This window comes from Arachis stenosperma, chromosome 4 (genome assembly GCF_014773155.1).
Source record: "Arachis stenosperma cultivar V10309 chromosome 4, arast.V10309.gnm1.PFL2, whole genome shotgun sequence".
NCBI classification, from domain to species: Eukaryota; Viridiplantae; Streptophyta; class Magnoliopsida; order Fabales; family Fabaceae; genus Arachis; species Arachis stenosperma.
This window is the reverse complement of record NC_080380.1, coordinates 142425551-142446581: the sequence shown is the minus strand read 5'-3', so window position 1 is coordinate 142446581 and position 21031 is coordinate 142425551. Positions and strand designations below refer to the sequence as shown.

Below are 21031 nucleotides of genomic sequence, written 5' to 3'. Positions count from 1 at the left end.
CAAAATGTGTACTTCTATCTTTGATTTCTGAATATATTGGCCTATTTGTAAATTGTTTTGTCTGCTAGATCATGCTATGTTTCACATTTACATTATTGTGAATAACTATGGAAAAATAATTTTTAATTAGTTTATATTAGTCTATGATTTATTGTAATTAAAATTATTTTTTTACTCTTAATTTTTGAAAAATTTAAAATTTAAAATAAAAATAATTTTAAAATATTAGTTGATAATAACGAATAAAAATCGGGTCTTGCCTGAACTATTAAATTATTAACTCGGAGCAATTCGGGATTAGATGCTAATATATACTAACTATAGCACGTTTACATTAAAATTAGCTATTATGTATAAACTATTTATTTTAGTGTTTTAGTTAAAAATATTAAATATATAAACCGGATCTAGTCTAACAATGGTTGAACAGAATGGAATCAAGTTGATGAAAAGGACAATGATTCTCTATAAGTTGTACTGTATGCAGTGCCTGCCAAGCAATTCAATTCCCACATAATACTACACTTGAAAAGCAAAACAAAAAACACATGGCCACTTCCAGCTTTTACCTTCCCCTCATCATTGCTACATGGTTTCTTCTTCTGCCATTCTCGCCGGAAGTTGTTCACGGCACCGACAACAAAAAGGTAGGTTTGCTCCTCTTGCTGAACTCCTCCCCCCTCTTCCAGCGTTGAACTTTTTTCAATCTATATGTTGCTTGATCAGTGCTACATTGTATACTTGGGAGCACATTCTCATGGTCCCAGTCCTACATCTGTTGACCTTGATGCCGCTACAAATTCTCACTTCGATTTATTAGCTTCAGTCTTGGGAAGGTATGGTTTATATTTTTTATTTAGCTTAAATATGGGGTGGTTATCATTATTATGATAATTATATAATTTTTTAAAATTATTTAAGATTATATTTTTATTATTTTACAAACTTTTTATTTTATTTTTTAAATTAACACTATGTTTAGATCAAAGGAAATTGGGAGGAAAAAAGATGTAAAGAAAAAAAATGAACAACAAAAATAATTTTTTCTTTGATTGGATGAAAAGAGAAAGTTGGTGAAAGAGAAAAAAAAGTGACGTAGAGCCCGTATTTAAATTTTTTTTCCACAATCATGTAAAGAAAACTGACAAAAAGTTAACAAATTATAAATTTATTCTTGGTGTAACATAGAAAAAGTAATAATAAATTATAATTTATATATAATATAGGTAATAATGGTATTAATATAATTTTATTCTATTATAATTTTTTTTATTTTTTTATTTAAACAAAAAAATTATTTTTATTTTTTTCATCTATTTTCTCTTTATCTAAATAACACATAAAAAATCTACTTTTTTTTTTTTAATTGGGAGTTACCGAAAACGGTAATTTGGATCTGAACGTGAGGTCTAGACTCCTTTTGAGACCGCGTCTGACATGTGCTAGTGCTGAAATACTACCGTCTGAGTTTTTCGTGAGGAAGTGAGGGTAGTACCTGCAAAAAATTCTGATACTTAAATTAATAAGAGCTTTAAGCGAATTTTTAGTAGATTAGATTTTGAATATACCTGAAGGTGTCAGTGTATTTATAATAGAATAAATAACAAATTTTTAGAATAGTTCCACCTTTAAGGGTGATAAGTGGGACTGAACTTTTGTCACTGTGTCCAAACTCCATGAGTTCAAGTAAGAGTAAATGGATTATTCATTTTGAATTTGACTAAGTTGTAGACTGGTGCATGAACATCTTTTATCTTTTTTTTCTTTTTTTTTTTCTTTTTATTTTTTATCTTACATTCAAACAATACTAAAAAGTGTTTTCAATTATTAAAAAATATTGTTTTAATTTCAATAATACTCTTTTTAAGTATTATGAAAATTGTATAGTTATTTTATCTATTTTAAAAATATCATTAATATATCAAAATTAACTATCAATATATTTATATAAATATATATAATTTAATTTATTTTTAATATATTTTATATTGATAACTAATTTTAATACACATATAATATAATCGTATCTATTATAACTATACTCATAATAGCATGCGCTTTATCTTTAGTCATGTATGATTGGATATATGTTAGAAAGATGAAACTTTACTAAACATATCTTTCGAGTTAACTACCTTTAATCTAAATTAAAGGTTGATATGCAAGTGAACATTTATATGAGACTAATGGAAGTAGTACCGGCAGGCGGTTTAGTAAATTTAAGTTTATATTATATTAGCCACTTAACAGGTATTCAACCGCTTTTTTATTGAATTAAAAAAATATTTTTATATTTTTATTTTTAAAATTATAAATTTAATTTTAATAAATAAAAATATAAAAAAAATTATGTAAAAATAATAAAACATGAAACGGAAAACAAAAACAATTGATTATTATGTAAAAGATAATATGAATTTATTTATTTTGTATTCTAAGAACACATGTCAAAGATTATAAATTGAATTTTTTAAAATATGAAAATTTAATTTTTAATACGTTTATTTTATATTTATTAAAAGAAATAATTTAAAATATTTTATTAATATTAAATTTATCATGTGCCTTTAAAATATATATTAACTAAATTAAAAAAAATTAAGTAACTTTAACCATTTTATATATATTTTTTTAATTTAAACCAATACTAATGAACTCTTTATTTTAATATATTAGAAATATTAAATCTTAATATTTTTCTAAAATGTGACAGCCATGAGAAAGCAAAAGAGGCCATTATATACTCGTATAATAAACACATAAATGGCTTTGCTGCCCTGCTTGAAGAGGAAGAAGCAGCACATATTGCAAGTGAGAATAATGCTTCTATATACTCCCAATCATATGTAGTTTAATTTTGGTTCGCTGAAGCTAATCATCTAAATTTGTATGTTTGGAATACCGGGCCAGAAAAACCAAATGTGGTGTCTGTATTCTTGACAAAAAAGCACAACTTGCACACAACTCGATCGTGGGAATTTCTTGGACTAAACAGAAATGATGACAACTTGGCATGGAGGAAGGGAAGATTTGGTGAAAATACAATCATTGCTAACATTGACACAGGTAATTAAGCTTTTCTAATCTATCTACATCTACTGCATCCTCTGCATATTATTATAATCCAATCCGTACGGATTAATTTACATTATTATATCTTCCGAGAACAAGATTCCCGCCCCGTGACTATGGGCCATGATATATATAGAATCAATTTTAAGAACAATGATGATGTTTTTATCATTTTTCTAGACTTTTTTTTTATAATTTTTTAATATAAAAGATAAATTTTTATGTCCTTTAGCAAATATTTTTTAAGAAAAAAATTTTAGAGTAAGCATAATTTATTATTTTTAGTCTAACAATTTAATAATATATTTTTAAGTTTTAATCTACATTTTTAAATATTATCGACTAACTACTAACTAAAAATAATAAATTCTATTTTTGTTTTACATTCCTATTTTTTTATACCAAAATAAAAAATATATAAAAACATTAATACTTATATATAATTCATCTAATATTAATATTTATATATAGCTCAAGCGGCAGCATACATGTGCTTGCTTATTTCCTTGCTGGGTTAAAGCCAAAAGAAAGGACGCCCTGTAATAGTAGTTGTCACTTGTCATAGACTAGTATATAGTAACAATAATAAACTGTGTTATTGTTGAAAGAGTTGATGTGTCATAATATAGGAAAGTCATGTGCCGGTCGAAAAGTGCGGAATATGAAATTCAGCGTACGATCAATTAGCCCTGTTGAATTTTGTTTGTTAGGAAAAAGAAAAAAATCGAATATAATCTTAAAAATGAATATGGAATGACATTAATGACCAGCTATAAATGCACAAAAGGTGTGTGGCTTCTTAAAAGGTACTGGTAGAGCAATTTTGGGAGCTTGGACTCTAACCCTTTTTGTGCCCAGTAACACAATTTTTTGAATACTTATCTAATTTTAAAAATTTCTATTAAATTCTCTTTAATTTCTATTTAATTTTCTCTATTTCTTAATATAATATTGTATAAAAAAATTACATTACTTTTGGTTTATTTGTTAAATTTAAAAATATGAAAACACATACATTTGTCGAATTGAATTTATTTTTTATAAACTTTTTTTTATTGATTTATTTATAATTTTTCATCATCATCACTATTATCCTATCACTGTCATTATCTATTACTATTATAATTGTTACTATAATTATTGTTGTGGTCGTCATTATTGTTATTACTATTGGTTAATCGTGAACAAATTCTATTTAAATAATTAATTAATCAATAAAAATAATAATTGTGAACAATTTTTCTTTTAATTCTTTTGTAAATGCAGTCTTTATTTAATTTAGAAAAAAATAAATATTATTTAAATTATAATTATTTTCATAATTTTTTTAGGTAATCATCTTATAATAAATATATTAAGAATATGTTTAATTATTCTGTTAGTCTTTGTAGTTTTATCAAATTTGTAATTAGATTTATATATTCTTTTTCCAATCACGTTCCTACACTACTTTTAACTTTATAATTAAGCCTTTTTGTGTCAAAAATATTAAAATCAACAGAATATTTTCTCTAAAAAATTTCTGGTCAAAGTTCTAATTAAATTTTTAATTGTGGGTACATTCAATTTGTATAAAAATATTTCATTAACTCTAGCATTCTTATACCGGAAAGGATTGAATTACAAAATGTAAAATAATATAAAAATTCAATTAAAAAAAAAAATTTAGTAACCTAATTATAAATTTGATAAAGTTATAAGGACTAATAAAATAATTAAATCTTAAGAATATAGTTGAATCAAAATTCAACTCTTTTTTATATATAATTAGACTCTTAAATATGAACTCTATCAAAGATTTTTTTCGTAAATTAAAAGTTTTTTTTTATTTTTCTGTAAAAAAGAATTAGTGGTGAATTTTTTTACTTTCAAATACTTTTATTATATGCTCTTTAAGACTAGTTATTTTAATTTAAAAAAATATTTTTTTGTTATTTTTTTGTATTATAGTCATAACATATTGTAACACATACATTTAGTTTAGTTTTATAATAGTATCTCTGATATTTTAAATATATTTTAATTTTATCTTTGACCGTTATTTTAGTTATACCTCTAAAAATATTAATACCATATAACATGACAATATGACAAATTGAACTATTAGTAATACCTGAGTTTAGTACTGCTATATATAAGTGACAAATTAGCATAACATTATAAGGTTATTAATTTGCCATTAACTATTGGTTATTACAATCAATTTTTATAAAATTAGTCGTGTGATTCTTATTATGAGTAATACAAAGTAAAAAAAATACAAAGTTAAAAGAAGAAAAAGGTGCTTTCAATTATATTAAGTATAAAATAGACATAGATTTCATATTTAATTAGAATAGAATTAAAAAAATAAAAATATGTGATCTTTTTATTTTAATTAGCAATTGAGGTATATATATATTCACTCATAATCTCATATAATGGGTACTTATTACTCTCTTTTTTTATAAAATATGATAGTCATGAAATTTATACGATAATACAAATGAATTGATAGTATAATATTTAAATCCTAACTATTATTGCATAATCCATGACTTGTTCTTTTCATTTTTTTAATGATAGTTATATTCTATCCTATTTATGTAACCATGAATAATTTATATAATAATTTTGGTAAATAAAAAATCAATAATTTTGTGATAATAAATAATCCTACATACATCATTGACTAAACTAACTGTATTTAATCAAATTTGTTTTTTTTTTTAAATCATAAATTAATTAGAAAAATACCATTCATAAACTTTAAAATTTAAAAATATGATTGATTATGCAATCATATTGATGATATCAAATTAAACTTTTAGATATACTCATTAATCATCAAAAGAAGAACCCCTATTGTACTTAATTTAAAATATTTTATTTCTTATAAAGTCTATCGACTTTACTCTATTTTTTATTAATATTCAAAATTCCTACTAAAATAACGTTTTAGGTTTTACAAAATATAACATACATAATTTTGATTACAAACAAAATTAAGAACTTACTATTATTTTCTATCAAATTTTAAATGAATTTTTAAGCTCATTATAAATTAAACATATTTGTAAGTTAAAAATATTATGTGCATATAAAAAATTAAATATTAAGATAATTACAATGTATTAAGGTAATACATAGGAACGGAGTTATGTTATATTTTGAAAAAAAACACTAAAAATTAATTTTATAAAAAAAGAGTTAAATAAAAATTTATACATAATTTGTTAAAAAAAATTAAGAGGGAGCGTTGTCCCTCTTACTTTATACAAGATTTTATCTTTGTTTACACATATTAATTTACATATTTTTAATTAAATAATTAACTATTAAAATAATTAAACTTAACATAATAGAATAATCAAATAATAAATAAATAATTTAACTATTTTATAGTACTATAATGAAAAATTTTATAAAAATTAAATGATATTTTTATACACAATAACTGAATTTGTTTTAGGGCAATTTACCAATTTAAAACAATTGGTTGAAAGCTTTACTAAATTACAACATTTGGAATTTGGTTACCATTTTGTGCAAAATCAATTTATATAGAAACCGTGGGAGGCAACTACGGATTCCAAATGTACATAAACCGTGGGAGGTAGTAAGGGTTTATGATCAAATCATGTTGTATGTAAACCGTGGTAGGCAGCCACGGTTTACGTGAAGAGAATGTAAAGCATAAACCGTGGTAGGCAGCCACGGTTTACGTGAGGAGAAAGCCATACATAAACCGTGGTAGGCAGCCACGGTTTATGAAGGATATAATTCGATGTTAAAACCCACGGTTTATAAATAATTAGAATTTAAATTATAAAATTTGTATTAGTTTGTAATTTGAAATTTAAATAGACATACATAATTTAAATTAATAATTTATAAAATTGTATGTATTCGTATTATTGTACTCATATGATTTATTGTTACTATTGTATTCATATGAATATTTGTAACTAACTATAACTAACTATAAGTTTACAAATATGATACTATAAATTTACAAATATGATACTATATAAATCAATGATATGTGTAAACTTATAGTTAGTTATTGTAATTGTGTAAAGTAAAGTACTTTATAAGGATATTTATTGAAACTAATATGTTAATTATTTATATACTTAATCTGGACACTATAATTTTGCATTAAGATAAAAAAAAACTATTAAAATTATAATGGCTTATTATAATCAACTACTATTAATATTATTGCACATCATTCAGCCACTATATTTATAATTCAATGATTATAATGTAATTTGAAGTATTCCAAAGTCAAAATACATGATATAAGACATCCAACATAATTACATTGTGAACTTTACATATATATGTACTAATATCTCAAAAACTCAGTCAAAGATCAATAGGCATATTTAACGATTGTCACTGAAGTTATTAAATATAATTCAAAAATTAAATTATACCACTCAATGGTATTATCATATGATAATTTAAAATGTTGAGGATAAATAAAAATAAAAGATGAATTAGATGATAATTAAATACATTCATATTATTTTCAAATTAAAAGAATATACTTATTTAAAATAATATGATTACGTTTATTTAAATTTAAAAATTTTAATAAGAATATGTTTATTTAAAATATTTAAATTTTAAATTTTAAATAAACCTGCTTATATTAATTTTAAATTTTATTTAAAATAATACAAATATATTTATTTAAATTTAAAATTTAAAATAATAAGAGTACATTTATTTAAAAAATTTTAATTTAAAAATAATATAAGTGTATTTATTTATTAGTTAAAAATTAGCAACTGTTATTTTTTTAAATAGAATAAATATAATTAATCATATGAATACAATAGTAAAATAAATCATATGAATACAATAATACGAATACATATAATTTTATAAATTATTAATTTAAATTATGTCTATTTAAATTTTAAATTAGAAACTAATACAAATTTTATAATTTAAAATTCTAATTATTTATAAACCGTGGGTTTTATGCACGAATTATATCCTTCATAAACCGTGGCTGCCTACCACGGTTTATGTATGGCTTTCTCCTCACGTAAACCGTGGCTGCCTACCACGGTTTATGCTTTACATTCTCTTCACGTAAACCGTGGCTGCCTACCACGGTTTACATACAACATGATTTGATCATAAACCCTTCCTACCTCCCACGGTTTATGTACATTTGGAATCCGTGGTTGCCTTCCACGGTTTCTATATAAATTGATTTTGCACAAAATGGTAACCAAATTCCAAATGTTGTAATTTGGTAAAGCTTTCAACCAATTGTTTTAAATTGGTAAATTGCCCTTTGTTTTATATACATGATTTTGTGAGACTCGTTCAAAAAAAAGAAGAAAAATAATGCCATTTAGTGCAGCTCAGCCAAGACATATCACATATGGCAGCTGGAAAAAATGGCTTTTAAAATTTGCCCACGAGAACAAACTGACAACTTCAATGTACAAAACTTGTTAAAGGAAAAAACGGTTACATGTCTACATGCACCACCCAGTCTTCATGTTCATCCGTGTTTCATTCGCCTAATCTGGACCTTATATTTTTTTTATTATTATATCTAAATGGTTAACGTTGTTGGAATATCATATTTCAAAAAGGACATCGGCATATGTGAACATCTTTCCATAATATATGTATTGCCAAAAGATGATTTAGTTGAAGCTATGTTATATATGTATATTCATTTCGAGTTAGAAACTTGGATATAAGAAAATTAATAGTGGTACACTTTTTTTTTCTAATATAATCTCTATGATATATGATTTAGGAATGTTAAAAATTTAATTGATGTAACATCTTATTACACATAATTTTATTTTTAGGCCATAAATTAAAAGTAGTAAGATATTATGACATTTAAAAATAACGGTTCCGCTACGTTACCAATAGCATATCTGCCAACTTCTGCCAACTCTTATTTATAATTATGTTTTATGGAAGTGTGTTCGTGGATGTGTCTAATAAAAATATTTTTTTATAGCTGTGTTTAATAGATGTGTCTTTATAGATATTTTTTCTGGATGTGTCTCTTTATATATGTATTTAAAATATATTAATTATTAGACATATCTACGAACACACTTTCATGAAACACAATTATAAATAAGAGTTGGTAGAAGTTGGCAGATAATATGTTGGTACCCTATACTTTTCCTAAAAATAAAATATATACATATAGTATTTAAAAGAAAATGATTTAGCTAAGACTCCGTGAAAAAAATGACAGAACAAAAATGCAACATTCTTAAAAACGTCAAAGATCGCAAGTGTCGGTGAGCAAAAATGGTTGGTGAACAAAAAGGAATGAGACAAAGAAATGTATATATATAAGAATTTTAAAGGAGATACATATCAAGTCTCAAGTCTCGACCTGCGAATTAGAGGCCGACTATATATATATATATCCCCAAAAGTAAATATAAATATAAATTCTGTTTATCTAAAATCAACCTCCAAGAGGGATATACAAGAAAAATACAAAAGTGGAGAACATATATATAAAATCTAAGTGTAGAAAATAAATCTCAAAAGAAATCTTCGCTTCCCAAAAGCAGATCTTGTACGCTCATTGAGGTGTGTCACGTCCGATACCTGTAAAGTATAAATTCTCGAAACGGGTGAGAACATCATCCTTTCCAAGATTTTCAGTGGGGTAAAAGTTTTAAATAAAAACGATGTAAAGACTACACGAACCCACTAGACAATCCTAAACTCCGATCATTCAAGGTTAAGCCTTGAGCCTTTTCTAATACAAATAGGATAAACAAACTAAGTCTCAGCCCTTATTAATAGTCTCTAATCTCGATTCTCCCTAACACTAAGCTATTAATTCTCTCAATATCATTATTGTTTATTTCAGTATTAAACCTTTTCGGTTCTATAGTCTCTACAATTTTTATCGACAACATTCAATCCCCAAAGGTATCAATTATCATCACTAGTCATACTAGTGCTCTCATAAATCTTAGTTCTCCTTGATACAAATCATCATCTCTCTCTGTATCATATATAACAATCCGCATTTCATAATTCTATATCAGTTCTTATCAGATCTCAACTCGAAACAAATGGGATGAGTCACTACCGTTGTATCTACTCAGGAAGCTCACATATCAATTAATACTCATTCAACATCCTCCAATCATTCAATCATTCACATTTCATTAAAAAAAAATAGCCCTCATCGTCACCATTGTCAACATGAGAAACCTTTCAATTATGCAAGTACATATAAGACAGTACAAAGAATACACAGATAGAGATAACAGATAATACAATTAGATCAAGTAGCATATAAATATAAGTGATCAACTAAGCAAGCCAAAAACCAAAAGCACACCCAAATAAATCATACAAATACAAATGATGCATGTCTTTTCTATGGCCAATGAGTTCATCTGTCGATTATGCAACCAATTCCGACACCTCCGATAGCTAACTCGGATATGGAACACCACAACACGAAATATGTATTACTCGTCTACCTATGCTGGTGTTTCATCACAACCCGGAGTAGACATTACTCATCCACTCAAGCAGGTGCCTCAACCATAACCCGGATAGGGATTAGTCATCTATCCTTAGGCCATGATTCAGATAGGAATTACTCATCTATCCTCAAAATTATAACTCGGATAGGGATTATTCATCTATTCTCAAAATCACAACTCAAATAGGAATTACTCATCTATCCTCCAAACTATCACTCAACATTTCAAATGTCCTTAACTATACACCTGATCACCATCACCAGCATCTCATTTAGTATTATCAACGCCTCATTAATTCAATTATTCACTTTGCAAATCTCCCTCAATATCAATCTAACTCCGTCTATATGTTCGCTCTTATTTTGAAGCCTAAAAATTAGCTATCGGACCTTAAATAGAATTACAGAGGTCAAAAAGTAAAATGAATAGACAAAAACAGTTAAAAACAACATTTGTTGAAAACAGGGTAATTGTGCATACATATGACTCCCTTTTTATAGTACGCGCGAAACGCGCACGAAAAAGATACATTTCTAAAAGGCAAGTTGTGCGTACGCATGGGTCATGAATACGCATGACTTTGCTTTTGTGCATACGCATGGTATGCACACAATACTTGCACAAGGCTCTTTCACTCTGTAACACGCATCATACGCGCATGACCTCAATTTTCTGCAATTTCTGCAGAATTCGGTTTTAAACCCTAAACTTCAAACGTGCATAACTTTTTTGTTAAAATTTATTTTCCGTCCGTTTTTCGAATGTTGTAGACTACTCGGGCCCAAGTTTCATTTAAGAGAAGTTCCACAAAATTTAAGGGTCCGAGAGTTAAGTTACAATACATCAAAGTTGGTTAACAAACAAATTTTCACCCAAAATTTTGCTAAGTCCACTAGTTTCAAAACTCCCACTCAATTTCAAGTCAACCACACAATTCAATACAAAACACTCCGACAGATTGTCAAACACTCCTCAATTACCTCTCAATCATTCCAACGCTTAAGTTATTCAATTCATTCAAACATTTCCATTTATAATTCCATGATTAATCCTTAACCAACCCAATTTACTATTATTCGGCACAATATTTAATTAGCAATTCAACATATATTTATCAATTCCTTACCCTTCCTAACCATTTGTTACACCAAATCAACAATTCCAATTTCAACCTTTATCACACACATACTCAACATCCATAATTTATAACCATATTATCATCAATCATTCCATTCAATAATTTACACCGCTTACCTTTACTTACCTCATAGAAAATTTTTTCATCCTATCACAGTCTCAGGCCCACCACCCACATCAATTATCAACATAATCAATAATATCACAACTCATGTCCCATTCATTCATATAAACATTAATATTACCCATTCACCACTTAATTCACGATATCGCAACCAATAGAATCAAGCATACATTCATTCAACTAATCACAACACATTCTAATTTCAATCCAATCCTATCCTCGGGATAATTAACATAAGCATTCACATAACTTTACATAATGCCTATCCGAAACTCAAACCCGTAATCTTAATGACGGCGGTTTCCAAAGTTTTGATTTTCTTTCCTTTCCGACCAAACCAAACTCGTCCAACACCAATCGAGTCTCAATCAACAACTCCAAGATCGATCCAAGCTTTCGAAATGCACCAAATCACCCAACAACTCTAATATTACCAATTTCACACACACTCACATCAACCTAGGGTTTATAGAATTAGAAAATTAAAAGGGAATAAAGCTTCGTTACCTTAACCCATTGCTCATGGGGATGAAACTCGATAATAGCTCATACTAGAGCACCACTAAATCATCAAAATTACAACATCTGTTAATACACAAAAGCTAAATTCGCAGAAATGAGGAGAAGGGAGAACTAGACATGAAATTCAGAATTTTTTACCATTTTATTTATATATCCAAATTCACTAATAGTGTCTCTAGTGTAACTGTTTCACCTTGAGCAGGAGTTTGGCCAGAATTGTGGAGTTTCAGTGACAGGGGATATGGCCCCGTCCCATCAAAATGGCGCGGGGGTAACGTTTGCCAAATACCCGATAACAAGGGAAACCCTTGTAACAGGTTATGATCAAAACAATAGTCATGTAATTTATGCTCACTGCAATGAAATGAATAAACTTAACTACGATAGGTGGATTGTATAAACAGGAAGTTAATAGGAGCAAGATTTTACAACACTGCCTTCGAGGTCTACAACGGCAAGTTAAACCCATTGCTACACACAGCGCGCGACTATGTGGGTCATGGGACCCACACTCTATCAACGGCTGCCGGCAATTTCGTGCCAGGTGCCAACGTATTTGGAGTTGGCAATGGAACCGCCAAAGGTGGCTCCCCAAGAGCCAGAGTTGCATCCTACAAGGTTTGTTGGTCGCTAACTGACTCAGCCAGTTGCTATGGCGCCGATGTGCTCGCCGCGATAGACCAGGCCATAAGCGACGGTGTTGACATCATCTCACTCTCCGCTGGTGGCCAGTACTTAGTCCACCCCGAAGATATCTTCACTGATGAAGTCTCCATTGGTGCCTTCCATGCAGTTTCTAGAAATGTTCTGTTCGTTGCGTCTGCAGGGAATGATGGACCCACACCAGGAAGCGTTTTTAACGTGGCTCCTTGGGTATTCACAATTGCTGCTAGCACCATTGATAGGGACTTTACTAGTACCATCACTCTTGCTAACGGTCAACAAATCAAGGTATTTAACTATTTATTTATTTATAATAGTAACACAAGAGTCGTATATAAATTATTTGAGTTAATAAATTACGGTTTAATTTTTTTCTACCTAGGGTGCGAGTCTTTTCGTAAACTTGCCACAAAACCAGGCTTTTCCTCTGATTGATTCTACTGCTGGTAAATTTGCTAATACGTCAAACCGAGATGCGTAAGTACAACTGTACAATTAGAACTTTCTTGTTATTTAACGAATTCTTATCGTTTTTAATTTGTTCCTTGTTGTGTTGCTTTGTGGCAGTCAATTTTGTAGGCCAGGAACACTTGACCCAGCGAAAATAACGGGGAAGATAGTGTCATGCTTCAGAGAAGGTAAAATAAAATCGGTTGCAGAGGGCCAAGAAGCGAAGAATGCAGGTGCAAAAGGAATGTTCTTGCGCAATCAACAGCAAAATGGGAATACTCTTCTTGCCGAGCCTCATGTTTTGTCAACAGTTGGCGATCATGCTGCACATCCAAACGGCACTCCCTCTTCTGCACCAACTACAAATCCTACTTACTTTACAACTGCCACGTAAGTGTCAATACCAATCAAAGTAATATCCATATCACATATCCTCATGCATGTTAACTATGCTTATATTGCAGGGCTCCTGCATCGAGCTCGTCTGATGAGACACTGACGTTCTCATCAGCGACGACAGTTTATGGAATAAAGCCAGCTCCAGTTATGGCTTCCTTCTCCTCCAGGGGACCCAATAAGATTCAACCATCAATACTCAAGGTTGTCTTATCATACTCACTTCATTTGATTCGTTATTAACTGTATATAGTATGGTCCCCTGAATCCTTGATATTGTGGTGGTTTTCATCAGCCGGATGTGACTGCGCCTGGAGTGAACATACTTGCATCATATTCATTATTCGCAAGTGCATCAGACCTTCTATCTGATAATCGTCGTGGGTTTAAGTTTAATGTGCTTCAAGGAACTTCAATGTCTTGTCCTCATGCCGCTGGTATAGCTGGACTTCTCCGAACCCTTCATCCTACTTGGAGTCCAGCAGCTATCAAATCTGCCATCATGACTACTGGTAATTTCCCTTATCCTTCATTCAATTTATTTTGTACACTTATCTTTGAATTTAAATATGTTTTCAACTTTTTCGTTTTTTATGTGCGTCTTATTTCAATTATTAAACATAAACATATCATTTCACATTGGGAAAGTATGAGGAGCAAATGGAATATTTATACAACGTGTACAATGGAGATTTAGGGAGTATTAGAGATATAACCATTAGTGTTACCCTTTCTCATCAGCTGAAGCTTTTGGGATGAGTGATATCATGACATGGTATTAGAGTGCTAGATTCAAAAGGTCAAGAGTTCGATTCTTGGTGAACCCTAAAATTAATTTAAGCTTTTGGGAAGATGTTTATTATTCCTAGTACTCGGATGGTTATTTGTTTATTTTGTAACTCAATAACCCATTGTACACATTATACAAATAGTCTATTGTCTCCCTAGCGGAATCCTTTCACATTTATCCTTCCTGTCCCCGATAATTAACCAAGCCATTCAAACCTTGTTAACCATTAGGGCCATTAACATATACAAAACATTTATACACATACCCAATGTTTTAAACTCTATTATAATTATCCCAGAGTTATATATAAACTATTGGGAGTTACTTTGGTTCTTTATATTTTTTTTTTGAATTATTAACTACTACTAAATCACATTTTTCAGAAATCAATAAAAAAATCCAAATAATTTTAGAATTTGAGTTAATAGACACATGGTAATTATTAAGGACAAATAATTAATGAATACCACCAATATTCTGAATTATTGTATAGGCAGGGAAGAAATTCTCCAAAATATTCAAAAGAAATATGGTGATAAGAGGTCAACTGATATATAAGAAGACTGATAAAGTAATTAGAGGTTGTTAGAAGTAGTTGGAATCAGTTGCAGCTAGCAGTAGTGGCTGGCTGTTATTGTTAGTAACTAAAGATCACAACTTGATGAACAAGCCACAATAGCTTACATATATGTAATGATGTACATCACTCTCTACTCTCTACAATTAATTAAGACAATAATGATCATCAAGTTATCTTTCTAAATCTCTGTGTTCTCTCTCTGTTCTATTCACAAGTCTTCACAACCTACAGCCATTGATACCATTTTAAAAAATATAAGGTGGTTAGCTTATCGTATGATATTTTTTGCACTGAAAAATTGTGTCAAAATTTATGCATGTCATACTATAAGTATTTTTTGTTTTAAGAAAATTACCTATTGTTATGTGTCTCCTTCAGCAACTACACAGGACAACACAAACAAGCCAATTCAAGATGCATTTAAGAACAAGCTAGCGACTCCCTTTGATTATGGATCAGGGCATGTTCAACCCAATCTTGCAATAGAGCCGGGACTTGTTTATGATCTGCACCTTAACGATTATTTGAACTTCTTATGTGCTTCTGGATACAATCAACAAGCCATTTCAGCTCTTAATTTCAACAGGACTTTCACTTGCAAAGGAACTCACAGCATTAATGACTTAAACTACCCTTCAATCACGTTGCCAAATCTTAAGTTGAGTCCGATAACAGTTACTCGTACACTCACCAATGTTGGTCCCCCAGGCACATATCATGCAACTGCCAAATTAGATGGATGCAAAATTACTATTGTGCCCAACTCATTAACTTTCACAAAGATATATGAGAAGAAAACATTTCGAATTACTATACAAGCTTCAAGTGTGATAAAGCTTTATAAGTATCAATTTGGAGAATTGTTGTGGACAGATGGAAAACACAGAGTTAGGAGTCCCATTACAGTCCAACGCCGAAGGTGATGACAAGTCTTCTCAATTTGGGTCTTAGAATATGTGAAATAATGTCTTCTTTTTGTAATAATTATTGGTACATGCGAGCTTGATATCTGATTATCTGTATGTCATGTATTTATTTTTCCGCTTAAAGAATTGTGTGTTGGTCTATGCAGTGAAAATTGTTGTACGTACTATTGTCTAATTATTAATCTAAAAGCTTAGATTAAGTTTCAGTATCCAAACATTATGCTTGAAAAATTTTGATAAGGTGAAAAAGGCGTCGAGAATTGAACAATGGTATCTATTTCATGTACTGTAATTTATATGGGTCCAAGTTAATAATTGAGTTCATTGATAGATCACTTTTTCTTTGTATACTGTTGTTATCAGAAAGTATGTTCTTTGATGGGGACTAATTGAACCGCTAATGATAACATTCCTCTATTGTTATTGAAAAGTTAATAATGACATTGCTTTACTTTTATTCATGCGTTCTAACTCAACAAGCCTATCTCCTTTGGTGGGGACAAACCACTGAACTGAGTCTCCCCCGAATTGAGATCAATCAAATAAGTGGAGTTTCCCATTCTTCATTGAGTTGTCCAATCCTGATCATAGGAAATTGGTCATCAGGTAAAGGTGCTTTTCCCATCATAAGCTCTTTAGAAACTTGATGCATGGTTGGCCGAAATTGTGGACTTTGGCTCAAGCACTCAAGTGCCCACTTTGTGATCCACATGATTTCCCCAACAATTGAGTTCTTAGGATAAGGAGGTCTATGATCTATGACATCAACCAATAACAAATTGTATGTTATTGATGCTGTTGATGGTGACAACAATGAGTTGATCAAATCTCCTGGATGCTTTCCCATGAGGATCTCCAAACAAAGAACTCCAAAGCTATATACATCACATTTCTCTGTCACTTCCATAGTCTGAGCTAGCTCTACATTAATAATTCAAGTTTAAAGTCATATTACAAAAGTGTAGTAATAAACTGAGATAATTTATAAAGTACAAATAAAAGGTAAAAATAATGGACTTACCTGGAGCTCCATAACCATAGGTGACTGCAAGTGTGGTCCAATTTGAATCTGGCTTTTAAAACTTAGCAGTCCCAAAGTCAGAGACATGAGCTTCATATTCTGAGTCCAACAGAATGTTCTTGCTTGATATGTCCCGATGAACCATAGGGGGTTTGCAATCATGATGCATGTATGACAAAGCATTAGCAACTCCTTTAACCACATTCACCCTCTTCATCCAATCAAATGCACTTGCTTTTGCTTCATTGCCAAATACTTGATCCAAACTGCCACCTTCCAAGAATTCATAAACCAAAAAAGAGAACCGAGAATGCTGGCAGAATCCATATAGCTTTATGATGTTGCGGTGCCTCATTTCTGTCAATGCTTCAATTTCATTCTCAAAAGCTTTCAAATTGGACTTATCCTCTGCATCTGATTCAGTATGAAGTTTCTTCACAGCAACAACCATTCCTGAAGGCAACTCAGCCCTGTAAACGGATCCTTGCCCTCCAATTCCAATGAGATGTTTGTCATCAAAGTTATTGGTAGCTTCAATGATAGTTTCAAACGCCATTTTTCCATCATGGCTCCATATGGAAAAGTGTTCTTCCACTTGTTGCACTTCTTTAGCTGAGTTGTCTTTGTTTCTAGCACTTCTACAAAGAAAGTACAATGAAACAGCCGCCATGCAAAGCACAAGTACTAGTACTCCAAATATAACAAGTAATACCAATAACATGACCTTGTGACTTTTACGGCTAGGACTGCTGCTTGGGCATGGCACCAAGCCAGTGACATTACCACACAAGCCTTTGTTATTTTTCAATGATTCAATCGTAGCATTCTGAAAGGCTCGGTTATTGTCTGGAAGCGGCCCTTCTAACTGGTTGTATGATATGTTGACAGAAATCAAGCTTGACATACCATTAAAACTTGATGGAATGGTGCCAGAAAGATTGTTGTGAGAGAGGTTCAACAATTTCAATTGTTTCAACTCTCCAAGCACTGTTGGTATTTGTCCATGCAACATATTCCCACTAAGATCAAGAGAATACAGAGGCTGCGACGACTGGAAGTCAGAGGGGATGCTTCCCTGTAGTTTGTTGTTGCTCAAGTTCAATTCCAACAAGTTGGGTAACTGCACAACTTGTCTTGGTATACTGCCACTCAACTCATTTCCTCCAAGGTGCAAGATTTGAAGATCATGCAATAGTCCTATTTCTGCTGGAATATTTCCTGAGAAATGGTTGTCACTGATCTTGAATTCAAGCAGGCTTTTCATATTTCCCAATTCTCTTGGAATCTTTACAGTTAATTGGTTGGAGAAAAGGTGAAGTCTTCCCAAGTTGGTAAGTTCACCAATTTCTGATGGTATGCCACCAGAAATGTTATTGTTGGATATTATCAAGTTTTCAAGATTCTGGCACTTCCCCCAATCTGGCGAAATTTGGCCATATAATTTATTGTCACTCAGGTCAATGAATTTCAAATTAGGATAAATACCAAAGTCTTGTGTTAGGTCTCCTTCCAAATGGTTATACTCTAACCTAATTCTAGCAAGATTAGAGCAGTTCTTCAAGCTACTTGGAATTGGACCAGTAAAATGATTGTTATCAGCAATCAAGTATCCTAATGAACCACCTAAGCAAATTTGAGGTGGCAAGTGGCCGGATAGATCATTTTCTTCTACCAAAAAGTAAACCATGTTGGTAAGGTTATTGATAACTTGTGGAATGCTACCACTGAGTTTGTTGGCAGACAATTCTAAAGAGTATAGGCTTTTCAACTTTCCAACTGTATCAGGAATAGCTCCTGATAGATTGTTTCCTTGAAGAGCAAGGGTGATCAAATTGATCAAATTACCAATGGAGCTAGGAATTTCGCCAGAAAAATTATTGTGGCGAAGCCATATCCAGGTGAGCTTTGTCATGTTTCCAATTGTGGAAGGAATGGATCCTGAAAAATGGTTCTTCTCAATTTCAAGTAACTCCAGGTTGACCAAGTTTTCTATTGAAGCAGGGATTGATCCAGAAAGTTGGTTATTATAAAGGTTTAGCCATGACAAGGTAGATATGTTCCACATGGAAGCTGGGATTGGCCCAAACAAGGTGTTATTAGCAAGGTAAAGCCTATTTAAACTGCTGATGTTAGCAATTGTTGAAGGGATAGTACCAGAGAGAGTGTTTCTTGATAATTCAAGATACTCAAGCTTTGTTAACATTCCAATTTCTTGGGGAATGGAGCCAGAGACTTGATTGTTTCCAATCCCAAGAAACACAAGTTTGTTCAGTTTACCAATCTCAGGTGGAATTTGGCCTGAAAGATTGTAATTATCAGATAAATCTAGAAATGATAAGTTGGCCAAATTCGAAATGGAACCCGGGATTGATCCACTTAGATGGCACAAAGAAACATCAAGACTCTGTAAACTGCTCAATGTCCACAACTCTTTAGGGATAGAACCATCAAAAAGATTTGAAGACATATTTAAATATAAATTAAATAATATATATTTATATAAAAATATATAATAATTAATTTTAGTGATTAATTTTAATATATATAATATTTTTTTTCATAAGTTATTTGGAGGAATTACGATTATTCACTTCACCTAAATATAAAACATAATTTCTATAAATTAAAATTAACTACTAAAATTAGATATTAGTATACAATATATATTAAAATAAAAAATATATATTAAATATAAATTAAATATAAATTAAATAATATATATTTATATATAAATATAAAATAATAAATTTTAATGATTAATTTTAATATGTATATAATATTTTTAAAAAACAAATTAAAAAATATTATATATATTAAAATTAATTACTAAAATTAATTATTATATATTTTTATATAAATATTAAAAAATATTAAAAATTATTAAAATTTATTATTTTTGATAATTATTTAATTATTAATTTAATTTTTTTATTCTAATAATTTAACAATTTATTTTATTTTATATTTTTAAATATTAATAATTAATTGATGGTCAAAAACAATAATTTATTATGGTCCTTTAACATTTTTTTATAAATATATATTATTTAACTTAATTTTAATATATATTTTATATTTTATACTAATAATTGATTTTGATAATTAATTTTAATATATAGCTAGTATGACCATAAATAAATAGAAAAGTAATTAATATCCCAAATGTAATAAGAAATTGTTAGTCATTAAAATATGTGTAACTAATAATGTATGATCTAGTTATTACTCCAAAGAGTGACGTGCGTTTGTTAATAAAAAGGAGAAAGCAAGCAGTGTATATGAAGAGCAAAGAAAACAGTAGTGACATTAAAGAAAGCAAGCAGTGTATATGATGGTTGTGAACTTGTGATTGACTTTGATTTGTCACATTGAATTCCTTTCCATCTGCATGGACTTGTGCCGTTGTTCCAAGATGATAACATAACTTGGCTTTGCTTCTCAAGTGTGGCCTTCCACTTTAGGAGTGCATCTGATTCAATGTTTTGATCAGCTGAAGAGAGTTTTAGAATAAGGACACAAAGGAATGTTAGGACAATAGTAGTATTTTGGAACATTATTGGTGGCATGGTTCAAGACAATTAATCAGAGTTGTTGGTGCACATCAGATGTTGTTGTAAGTAATTATATAAATGAATGGTGTGGTAGTGATAGATAATGATGCATGATATGAAAAAACTTGTGTGGATATGAATGAGTGATGCAAATTATTAGAGGAAAGTTAGTCGAGTAGCACGATTACTAGAGATAACGTAGGAGACATGAATATACTTTTGAAAGTTTTGCACAAAGGCAATTCACACGTAATTATGTCTTCTTTGAATAAATTGACAAACAAATCTCTAAAAATTTATATT

The 21031-nt window shown here is 29.9% G+C and overlaps 1 protein-coding gene and 1 pseudogene across 1 annotated transcript; one reads left to right on the top strand and one right to left on the bottom strand.

The window, feature by feature from the left end:
* The first annotated feature begins 447 nt into the window (after window positions 1-447).
* On the top strand, window positions 448-16362 carry LOC130972980 (subtilisin-like protease Glyma18g48580). The gene is made up of 11 exons (XM_057897338.1): window positions 448-647; window positions 727-836; window positions 2714-2811; window positions 2911-3066; window positions 12554-12668; window positions 12756-13302; window positions 13397-13491; window positions 13582-13854; window positions 13929-14064; window positions 14156-14372; window positions 15609-16362. Exons 1-11 carry the CDS (start codon window positions 549-551, stop codon window positions 16151-16153), a joined length of 2391 nt encoding a protein of 796 aa, XP_057753321.1. The 5' UTR covers window positions 448-548; the 3' UTR covers window positions 16154-16362.
* An 86-nt stretch (window positions 16363-16448) lies between these two features.
* LOC130972979 (MDIS1-interacting receptor like kinase 2-like) lies at window positions 16449-19600 on the bottom strand (annotated as a pseudogene).
* Between the last annotated feature and the right edge of the window lie 1431 nt (window positions 19601-21031).

Bases quoted from the DNA above. Each gene is read 5' to 3' on its own strand.
- LOC130972980 (XM_057897338.1), top strand. From the start codon at position 549: ATGGCCACTTCCAGCTTTTACCTTCCCCTCATCATTGCTACATGGTTT. The intron at 12,669-12,755 runs GTTATGATCAAA...TTGTATAAACAG, and splicing joins AAGGGAAACCCTTGTAACAG to GAAGTTAATAGGAGCAAGAT. The intron at 14,373-15,608 runs GTAATTTCCCTT...TGTCTCCTTCAG, and splicing joins ATCTGCCATCATGACTACTG to CAACTACACAGGACAACACA.